General features: G+C 46.6%; 1 protein-coding gene across 5 annotated transcripts in view; it reads right to left on the minus strand.

Moving 5' to 3' along the window:
• Positions 1–2,328: 2,328 nt before the first annotated feature.
• Positions 2,329–12,030, minus strand: part of nr1h3 (nuclear receptor subfamily 1, group H, member 3) — a 176,219-nt gene continuing 166,517 nt past the window's right edge. For all 5 annotated transcript variants that reach the window (XM_073047703.1, XM_073047704.1, XM_073047706.1 and 2 more), the window contains 2 exons: positions 5,206–5,300; positions 2,329–2,600 (listed from right to left, as the gene is read on the minus strand). In XM_073047703.1, the coding sequence (XP_072903804.1) occupies positions 2,454–2,600; positions 5,206–5,300 (242 nt within the window). In that variant the 3' untranslated portion in view covers positions 2,329–2,453. The remainder of the gene's footprint in view (positions 2,601–5,205; positions 5,301–12,030) is intronic.

Below are 12,030 nucleotides of genomic sequence, written 5' to 3' on the forward strand. Positions count from 1 at the left end.
GGTAGCAGCCTCCCCATCACTATTCAGACAGTGACTGAACTCCTGGCCCGGGTAGCAGCCTCCCCATCACTATTCGGACAGTGACTGAACTCCTGGCCCGGGTAGCAGCCTCCCCATCACTATTCGGACAGTGACTGAACTCCTGGCCAGCACTGCAGTGTATCCAGCCGCTGCCCACCAGAAGCCAAGGGCATCACTCCATCACACCCCAATGCCTCTCCTCCACTGGGCTCTGTCACCCAGTGATTGTAGGCAGAAATCACCCCGAAACGTGGCAATTGTTGACAGTGTGAGAATGAGAGTCACTGTGAACTCCCTGAAACATGGGATGGACAACGGGAGACTCCTCACGGTTCTGACTGGGACGTTCCTCCAGGTAGGCAAAGCCACCCTGTTCATGGAGTGAGTGGGTTCGCAAAGGGAGCCCTCAGCTCGATCAGGAAAAATTGGACCAAATCCCCTTCCCCAGAGCAGAGACCATCGCTATGGCAGGATCTGTGCAAACTGCGATAGGTGGGGTCTCCCACCCTCTGCACCTGTAGTGACCCGGAGGGGAGGAGAGTCAGGAGATGGGGACTTTTCACAGTCAGGGCAGAACCTCCTGGACAAGAGTTGGAAAGTTATGCTAAACCTTTCAAAGACCCTACATTAACTCCATCATTGCTCCTAGTTCCAAATGAAGGATGTGAAGTGTTTGAACTGAAGACAGAGTGACCTAGACTGGTCCAGGGAAGAGGGATTGTAGTCATGGAGCTTCTCTTCTTGGAACAGCTACCCGAAACCGTTTAGGCACTGCAGCCATTTAAAAGCTCTACATGAACAAGTGAGTGTTGCTAGTATTGGTGTTAGGCAGTGGGGTCCATGGTGACAGTACCCTCGCTTGGTCAGCAGTGACACCGTGCTGTTAGAGTAACTCGATGCAGAAAAAGTGAGTACCTTCAGGGATGATGTGCAATATTGGTGGGGAGGACATGCAGGTGATGGTCAGGGATCCACAGAATGAAACAGGCCCTTCGGCCCAACAAGAGTATGCTGCTCATTGATGCACTAACTTAAGCCTGACATGTTTGTTCTCCCCATCAACTTACCCACAAACTCCAAATTCTGCCACTCATCCACACACTGGGTGCAGTTTTCAGAAAGCAGTAAAATCTCCCTGGGATGTGGGAGGGAAGCCTGCAGCCAGGAGAAACCCAAATGGTTACACAGAGAGCATGCAAACTCCACAGGGAAAGAACTAGAGGTCAGGATTGCACCCAGGTTACTGGAGTTGAGGTAACAGCTCCGCCACTGTGTCACTGTCATTAGATGCACCTGCTAAAGGCTCAAAATACCGTACAGAGTTACTACAAACACAATGAGTTAAAAGTGGAGGGCAGGAGGGTTCAGGCTTTGAGTGGAACTATACAGTTTGGTTTGTTCTGGACAGTGTTCAGCTTCAGTGATATTGGAGATATTCCACCACATCCATTCCTGTTAATTCAGCAAATAGTCTGGTGAACCAGAAGGTAGAACATCAAATCTGTTAACTGCACTTGCGGACAATGATTTAAGTGTCTGGTCACGTTGAGACAGTTCTCATCACCAGTGATCTTCAGCTAGGGAGGAATGAACCCCACTCTGTGAGTGGTGATCAGTCAGTGAAAGGGCTTGGGAAGGGATGGAACCCAGTAAGGGATCGGAAGAGGAGCCAGTCTGACAAACAGACAGAGTGAACGAACTGGAGCCTCAGAGAGAAGGAGTGTGAATAGACAACAGAGTAATAGTGTAATAAAGATCTGTCTAGAAATAACTCACTCTTAGTATATAATAGTGGCAGTCTGCAAGTAAGTGTTCCTGTATTAGATAGTGTAAATATACACCAATCATACAATGTAAGGAGCCAGTTGTGTGCTGCATGTTTCTGATTCAGTCAGTCTATGACAGTAAATGGATTGGTGTCCAAAGGTGACCGGTTCCACAAAAACAGCCCAAGAGTGACACGAGGTAAATACCAGCCTGGATTGAATTACAGATGTTAAATGGATATCATCATGCAGAAGTTAATAGTTTGCTTTGAGTGTGTTAGTACAATGATGCTGGCTTCTGGTATGGTGTACTCCGTCACAATTGTTAATCACCTGATTTCCCTGTGATGAATAAAGAGCATTTCCTAACCCAGTCTTGGTTACGTGACTGTCACAGAGACAGAACAACTGATTCCGTGGTCCTTTCCTGCTGATCCCAGAAAAACACTAGCCTGCTTGGTTAATGTGAAAATAGACCAATCATTTAACAAGTTTATACCAAAGCATAGCAAAATGGAACGTTCTACATCCAATATTTAAAAATCTTTTGAAAGCATCCCTCGATGCTGTAAGGTTGTTGCATCTGTACTCTCTCCTGTGAGCTAACTCGTTACCCCACCCCTTCCCTGGCCGGCTGAGGTGGGTCGTGCATCATCAGTCCCACAGTCATTCCTGCATGTCCCAGATTTCTGACAGGAGAGGTGGCAATTTTTTATCCTGTAACCGTAGTGCAAAGACTTGCTCCGAATGGACGCTGCTCAGAGTCCGCAGGCAAACCAGTTTCATCAGCATTCGTGGGAACATCAAGCGATCCTGCAAGAGGAGAACAAAGCCAGTCACCGTGAGATCAGTCTCACTGAGAGGTCAGTACCCAGGTTGGGCTGCAGCAAGAGGTGAAAGTGAGACAGTGTTCAATGTAATCTGTGCACAGTGTTTATTTTTACTCTGACCAGGACAACGCAAGGTGATCCAGGAGAAAGAGATAGTCACCCTTTCCAGCAGGTGGTGATGAATGATAAAATAGAGGAAGCTAGGGCATTTGCTAAGGACTGTGGGCCCCTCGAATAAGGCAGGTCCCAGTTGGAGCTGAAGGAATTCATCCAGTGAAGAGCAATGGGAGAGAAGTTGACAGTCCCACCTGTGGACTATTCCTCAGAAAAAGGACAGAAAGGTTGCTGCTGATTTGATCATTGGCCAAGGGAACCATGAGGACAGTTAGTTTAATTTTTCAGGACATCTTTAAAGACGATCACCAGGAGAGAGAAGTAGAAATATTTTGAAAACTACAAGATGTGATGTTTAGCAATAAGCAAAGCTAGGAATTCAAGGGCTTCAGCGGTGTAAAGAGCAGTTTTAAAACAATCTTTAGCCATCAGTTTCAGTTCTCTGGGCATTCCTGGTCATCACACGATGGGATATGATAGCACTAGGGACGCCGCCTGGATGAAACTTTCCAGTTCTGAGGAGAGGTGGAGAAAGTATATAAAGTTATGAGGGACACACCTGTAGATAGGACAGGAAACCTTTACCCCATCAGGGGTGAATAAAACTAAAGGACAGATTCAAAGAAGATAGAGTTTCAGGTGTCCGAGGGGGGTGTGTTTCAGCCAAAGAGTGGTGAATACCTGGTTCAGACTGTGAGTGGAGAAGCAGAGGCAGCAAACCTATAGTACATGTGCCCAAGATGGCATGCAGTGTCGCCCCTCAATTACTTACACCCACTCGTAATAAAAGTATACTTAATGATTATCTACTGCCCAATGAAACAGCAAATGATTTGTTATAACTCCAGAGCAGTGAGGTATTGTCCCAGGAAAATCCTCACACCAGTTTAAATGGTACATGTTGAAATATTTGCAGACCTGGTGTACGCATCCGTATTTGGATAGTAAACAGTTATAATAACAATGTTATTTAGAAATATTATTTTTCAGTAGTCTTTTCAAAAGATTAATATTAATAATTTTTGAACAGGATTTAAAGTGCTTCATTTATTTCAGTCTGCCTCTGTTGTACTCGTTGTTACTAATTGATTGATCAATGTTTTTTCCTGCTCAAAGTTACTACAGCACACAAGAGAATTGTTTAGAAGTGATGCACCATCAATAACTCTCGGAGACGGGAGGCAAACGATAGGCTTTTATTAGCTGCAAGAGACCACCACACAACATCCTGGAGACTGAAGGAGGAGCAGTGCCTCCAATCGCCTTTATACAGGGGTCTGTGGGAGGAGCCACAGGAGCAGTCAACAGAGGGGCGTGTCCAGACAGGTATATGTAGTTCACCACAAGAAGACTATCACATGCACTCACAAAGGTTCTCACCCCTGGTCTGGACATTTATACAGAAGCTATGGGCCAAGTTCAGGATGATGGGATTGATCTATGTGGGTGCCTTCTGGTTGGTGTGGATGTGGTAGGTCAATTCTGTGTGACTCTATGACACCGTCTTTATTGGGTCCAGAAAATTAAAATCCGGAGAAAAGAATGAAAATATTTTCAGAAGAGATGCGGAAAGGGAGAAAGAGAAGATGAAATCAGAGTAGGAATACAAAGACATCAGCAATGTAAAAATGGACAATAGTTTATCTGGAGGAACGTGGAGTAAAAATTGACGAATTGGCTAGGATTTCTTAGATTGAAATCTACTGAATAAAAAATCTGTATTATCATTTACTCACATATGCAGATAAATGCAAGGAATGGTTGGAGTACCCTGACGTGAGTGTGTCAGCACTGTGAAGCTGCTGTAAGGTCACTCTTACTGACACTGTCAAAGGAGACAGGGACAACCCAGGAGGGGTTTGTGGGGGATTCAGTGCTGACTAATTCTGGGAAATGAGGCAGGAAAATGCAAATACGGGTGAGCCTAGTGTCATCAACACTCTGTTTTCAGGGTGAGGCCAGATGATGTGCGGGCTTGGTTTTGTAGGATTCACCAAGCAATCATAAGCCAATGAACGTTGGAGTGTCGACAAAAATCAACACGAGTATAATTACTTCTAACTTTTTTTTTGCCCCACAAATAAATGGCGATGTCGTGTGTGTGTGTGTGTGTGTGTGTGTGTGTGTGTGTGTGTGTGTGTGTGTGTGTGTGTGTGTGTGTGTGTGTGTGTGTGTGTATAAATGTAAATATATGTGTGTATATGTATATATATGTATATACATGTGTGTGTGCGTGTGTATATATATGTATATATCAGGAAAAACCCACCCCCAAAACATAATAATGTATGATGTAACATGTAACATACACAGTGAACTTAACCCTTAACAGTCTGGGTAAATGCTGCCCAATTAAGGAATCCCACAACCTTCTGCTAAATTCTTGTCTGATGTTGCAGAGTTGCCGATGAACCTAATGGCATTGAAATGAAAGCACTGGCACTGAATGCCACTGCAAGTATCGCATCACTCACATCCGGTCTTTTCATCCGTGTGTAGGAGCGGAGAGCCTCAACATATGGCTGCTGCAGCCTTTCCACCAGCTCGTGGTCATTAACGTTTGGACGGTCTGGTGAAAGCAACGAGAGGATTTAGTACATCATCACCCCAAGCTGCCAGCTGGAATGTGCTGGGCACACACACTGGTATTTCACCAGAAAGATCGCTGAGCAACTTACAACAATATGTGTTTTATCACACCCCCAGTTATGAATCTGTCCAGTAAGCAGAACAGTGTGCCAAGGTGTCATCTTTTCAATGTAATGTCGAACCAGAGACTACGGCTGCTGCCTCCAATGCATCCCAGAGCAAAAAGGCCAACATTTATCCCACAATAAACAACACAAGAAACTGTGTGATCATTTTCTTTTGTGTACAGTAAGTACTCATTTTCCACATCAGGGAGCTGAATAGAGGTCAGAGAACTACATTAGGTGGACATCCCAGAGGTACCGGGTCAGAGAATTACATTGGGTGGACAACTCAGAGGTACTGGGTCAGAGAATTACATTGGGTGGACAACTCAGAGGTACTGGGTCAGAGAATTACATTGGGTGGACATCCCAGAGGTACTGGGTCAGAGAATTACATTGGGTGGACATCCCAGATGTACTGGGTCAGAGAATTACATTGGGTGGACAACTCAGAGGTACTGGGTCAGAGAATTACATTGGGTGGACATCCCAGATGTACTGGGTCAGAGAATTACATTGGATGGATATGCCAGATGTACTGGCTCAGAGAATTACATTGGGTGGACATCCCAGAGGTACTGGGTCAGAGAATTACATTGGGTGGACAACCCAGAGGTACTGGGTCAGAGAATTACATTGGGTGGACATGTCAGATGTACTGGGTCAGAGAATTACATTGGATGGATATGCCAGATGTACTGGCTCAGAGAATTACATTGGGTGGACATCCCAGAGGTGGTGGGTCAGAGAATTACATTGGGTGGACATCCCAGATGTACTGGGTCAGAGAATTACATTGGGTGGACATCCCAGATGTACTGGGTCAGAGAATTACATTGGATGGATATGCCAGATGTACTGGCTCAGAGAATTACATTGGGTGGACATCCCAGAGGTACTGGGTCAGAGAATTACATTGGATGGATATGCCAGACGTACTGGGTCAGGGAATAACATTGGGTGGACATACCAGATGTACTGGGTCAGAGAATTACATTGGATGGATATGCCAGATGTACTGGGTCAGAGAATTACATTGGGTGGACATACCAGATGTACTGTGTCAGTGAATTACATTGGGTGGACATCCCGGAGGTTCTGGGCCAGAGAATTACATTGGGTGGACATCCCAGATGTACTGGGTCAGAGAATTACATTGGATGGATATGCCAGATGTACTGGCTCAGAGAATTACATTGGGTGGACATCCCAGAGGTACTGGGTCAGAGAATTACATTGGGTGGACAACCCAGAGGTACTGGGTCAGAGAATTACATTGGGTGGACATGTCAGATGTACTGGGTCAGAGAATTACATTGGATGGATATGCCAGATGTACTGGCTCAGAGAATTACATTGGGTGGACATCCCAGAGGTGGTGGGTCAGAGAATTACATTGGGTGGACATCCCAGATGTACTGGGTCAGAGAATTACATTGGGTGGACATCCCAGATGTACTGGGTCAGAGAATTACATTGGATGGATATGCCAGATGTACTGGCTCAGAGAATTACATTGGGTGGACATCCCAGAGGTACTGGGTCAGAGAATTACATTGGATGGATATGCCAGACGTACTGGGTCAGGGAATAACATTGGGTGGACATACCAGATGTACTGGGTCAGAGAATTACATTGGATGGATATGCCAGATGTACTGGGTCAGAGAATTACATTGGGTGGACATACCAGATGTACTGTGTCAGTGAATTACATTGGGTGGACATCCCGGAGGTTCTGGGCCAGAGAATTACATTGGGTGGACATCCCAGATGTACTGGGTCAGAGAATTACATTGGGTGGACATACCAGATGTACTGGGTCAGAGAATTACATTGGATGGACATCCCAGATGTGGTGGGTCAGAGAATTACTTTGGGTGGACATGCCAGATGTACTGGGTCATAGAATTACATTGGGTGGACATCCCAGAGGTGGTGGGTCAGAGAATTACATTGGGTGGACATCCCAGAGGTGGTGGGTCAGAGAATTACATTGTGTGGAAATCCCAGAGGTGGTGGGTCAGAGAATCACATTGGGTGGACATCCCAGAGGTACTGGGTCAGAGAATCACATTGTGTGGACATACCAGATGTACTGGGTTGGAGAATTACATTGGGTGGACATCCCAGAGGTACTGGGTCAGAGAATTACTTTGGGTGGACATGCCAGATGTACTGGGTCGGAGAATTACATTGGGTGGACATCCCAGAGGTACTGGGTCAGAGAATTACATTGGGTGGACATCCCAGATGTACTGGGTCAGAGAATTACATTGGGTGGACATCCCAGAGGTGGTGGGTCAGAGAATTACATTGGGTGGACATCCCAGATGTACTGGGTCAGAGAATTACATTGGGTGGACATTCCAGAGGTAGTGGGTCAGAGAATTACACTGGGTGGACATCCCAGAGGTACTGGCTCAGAGAATTACATTGGGTGGACATCCCAGATGTACTGGGTCAGAGAATTACATTGGGTGGACATCCCAGAGATGGTGGGTCAGAGAATTACATTGGGTGGACATCCCAGATGTACTGGGTCAGAGAATTACATTGGGTGGACATCCCAGATGTACTGGGTCAGAGAATTACATTGGATGGATATGCCAGATGTACTGGCTCAGAGAATTACATTGGGTGGACATCCCAGAGGTACTGGGTCAGAGAATTACATTGGATGGATATGCCAGACGTACTGGGTCAGGGAATAACATTGGGTGGACATACCAGATGTACTGGGTCAGAGAATTACATTGGATGGATATGCCAGATGTACTGGGTCAGAGAATTACATTGGGTGGACATACCAGATGTACTGTGTCAGTGAATTACATTGGGTGGACATCCCGGAGGTTCTGGGCCAGAGAATTACATTGGGTGGACATCCCAGATGTACTGGGTCAGAGAATTACATTGGGTGGACATACCAGATGTACTGGGTCAGAGAATTACATTGGATGGACATCCCAGATGTGGTGGGTCAGAGAATTACTTTGGGTGGACATGCCAGATGTACTGGGTCATAGAATTACATTGGGTGGACATCCCAGAGGTGGTGGGTCAGAGAATTACATTGGGTGGACATCCCAGAGGTGGTGGGTCAGAGAATTACATTGTGTGGAAATCCCAGAGGTGGTGGGTCAGAGAATCACATTGGGTGGACATCCCAGAGGTACTGGGTCAGAGAATCACATTGTGTGGACATACCAGATGTACTGGGTTGGAGAATTACATTGGGTGGACATCCCAGAGGTACTGGGTCAGAGAATTACTTTGGGTGGACATGCCAGATGTACTGGGTCAGAGAATTACATTGGGTGGACATCCCAGAGGTACTGGGTCAGAGAATTACATTGGGTGGACATCCCAGATGTACTGGGTCAGAGAATTACATTGGGTGGACATCCCAGAGGTGGTGGGTCAGAGAATTACATTGGGTGGACATCCCAGATGTACTGGGTCAGAGAATTACATTGGGTGGACATTCCAGAGGTAGTGGGTCAGAGAATTACACTGGGTGGACATCCCAGAGGTACTGGCTCAGAGAATTACATTGGGTGGACATCCCAGATGTACTGGGTCAGAGAATTACATTGGGTGGACATCCCAGAGGTGGTGGGTCAGAGAATTACATTGGGTGGACATCCCAGATGTACTGGGTCAGAGAATTACATTGGGTGGACATCCCAGAGGTAGTGGGTCAGAGAATTACACTGGGTGGACATCCCAGAGGTACTGGCTCAGAGAATTACATTGGGTGGACAAACCAGATGTACTGGGTCAGAGAATTACATTGGGTGGACATACCAGAGGTACTGGGTCAGAGAATTCCACTGGGTGGACATCACAGATGTAGTGGATCAGAGAATTACATTGGGTGGACATACCTGATGTACTGGCTCAGAGAATTACATTGGGGGTCATCTCAGAGCTGTTGGGTCAGAGAATTACATTGGGTGGACATCCCAGAGGTTGTGGGTCAGAAAATTACTTTGGGTGGACAAACCAGATGTACTGGGTCAGAGAATTACATTGGATGAACATCCCAGAGGTGGTGGGTCAGAGAATTACATTGTGTGGACATCCCAGAGGTACTGGGTCAGAGAATTCCATTGGGTGGACATCCCAGAGGTACTGGGTCAGAGAATTACATTGGGTGGACATGCCAGATGTACTGGGTCAGAGAATTACATTGGATGGATATGCCAGATGTACTGGGTCAGGGAATAACATTGGGTGGACATACCAGATGTACTGGGTCAGAGAATTACATTGGATGGATACGCCAGATGTACTGGGTCAGAGAATAACATTGGGTGGACATCCCAGATGTGGTGGGTCAGAGAATTACATTGGGTGGACATACCAGATGTACAGTGTCAGTGAATTACATTGGGTGGACATCCCAGATGTGGTGGGTCAGAGAATTACATTGGGTGGACATCCCAGAAGTGGTGGGTCAGAGAATTACATTGGGTGGACATCCCAGAGGTACTGGGTCAGAGAATTACTTTAGGTGGACACCCCAGATGTACTGGGTCAGAGAATTACATTGGGTGGACATGCCAGAGGTACCTGGTCAGAGAATTACATTGGGTGGACATGCCAGAGGTACTGGGTCAGATCATTACATTGGGTGGACATCTCAGAGCTGTTGGGTCAGAGAATTACATTGGGTGCACATCCCAGAGGCGGTGGGTCAGAGAATTACATTGGGTGGACATACCAGAGGTACTGGCTCAGAGAATTACATTGGGTGGACATCTCAGAGCTGTTGGGTCTGAGAATTACATTGGGTGGACATCCCAGAGGTTGTGGGTCAGAAAATTACTTTGGGTGGACAAACCAGATGTACTGGGTCAGAGAATTCCATTGGGTGGACATCCCAGAGTTGGTGGGTCAGAGAATTACATTGGATGGACATCCCAGAGGTGGTGGGTCAGAGAATTACATTCTGTGGACATCTCGGAGGTACTGGGTCAGAGAATTCCATTGGGTGGATATCCCAGATGTACTGGGTCAGAGAATAACATTGGGTGGACATCCCAGATGTGGTGGGTCAGAGAATTACATTGGGTGGACATACCAGATGTACTGGGTCAGAGAATTACTTTGGGTGGACATCCCAGATGTACTGGTTCAGAGAATTACATTGGGTGGACATGCCAGAGGTACCTGGTCAGAGAATTACATTGGATGGATGTGCCAGATGTACTGGGTCAGGGAATAACATTGGGTGGACATACCAGATGTACTGGGTCAGAGAATTACATTGGATGGATACGCCAGATGTACTGGGTCAGAGAATAACATTGGGTGGACATCCCAGATGTGGTGGGTCAGAGAATTACATTGGGTGGACATACCAGATGTACAGTGTCAGTGAATTACATTGGGTGGACATCCCAGATGTGGTGGGTCAGAGAATTACATTGGGTGGACATCCCAGAAGTGGTGGGTCAGAGAATTACATTGGGTGGACATCCCAGAGGTACTGGGTCAGAGAATTACTTTAGGTGGACACCCCAGATGTACTGGGTCAGAGAATTACATTGGGTGGACATGCCAGAGGTACCTGGTCAGAGAATTACATTGGGTGGACATGCCAGAGGTACTGGGTCAGATCATTACATTGGGTGGACATCTCAGAGCTGTTGGGTCAGAGAATTACATTGGGTGGACAAACCAGATGTACTGGGTCAGAGAATTCCATTGGGTGGATATCCCAGATGTACTGGGTCAGAGAATAACATTGGGTGGACATCCCAGATGTGGTGGGTCAGAGAATTACATTGGGTGGACATCCCAGAAGTGGTGGGTCAGAGAATTACATTGGGTGGACATCCCAGAGGTACTGGGTCAGAGAATTACTTTAGGTGGACACCCCAGATGTACTGGGTCAGAGAATTACATTGGGTGGACATGCCAGAGGTACCTGGTCAGAGAATTACATTGGGTGGACATGCCAGAGGTACTGGGTCAGATCATTACATTGGGTGGACATCTCAGAGCTGTTGGGTCAGAGAATTACATTGGGTGGACATCCCAGAGGCGGTGGGTCAGAGAATTACATTGGGTGGACATACCAGAGGTACTGGCTCAGAGAATTACATTGGGTGGACATCTCAGAGCTGTTGGGTCTGAGAATTACATTGGGTGGACATCCCAGAGGTTGTGGGTCAGAAAATTACTTTGGGTGGACAAACCAGATGTACTGGGTCAGAGAATTCCATTGGGTGGACATCCCAGAGTTGGTGGGTCAGAGAATTACATTGGATGGACATCCCAGAGGTGGTGGGTCAGAGAATTACATTCTGTGGACATCCCGGAGGTACTGGGTCAGAGAATTCCATTGGGTGGATATCCCAGATGTACTGGGTCAGAGAATAACATTGGGTGGACATCCCAGATGTGGTGGGTCAGAGAATTACATTGGGTGGACATACCAGATGTACTGGGTCAGAGAATTACTTTGGGTGGACATCCCAGATGTACTGGTTCAGAGAATTACATTGGGTGGACATGCCAGAGGTACCTGGTCAGAGAATTACATTGGATGGATATGCCAGATGTACTGGGTCAGGGAATAACATTGGGTGGACA

The sequence above is a fragment of the Hemitrygon akajei genome, chromosome 6 (assembly GCF_048418815.1).
Source record: "Hemitrygon akajei chromosome 6, sHemAka1.3, whole genome shotgun sequence".
NCBI classification, from domain to species: Eukaryota; Metazoa; Chordata; class Chondrichthyes; order Myliobatiformes; family Dasyatidae; genus Hemitrygon; species Hemitrygon akajei.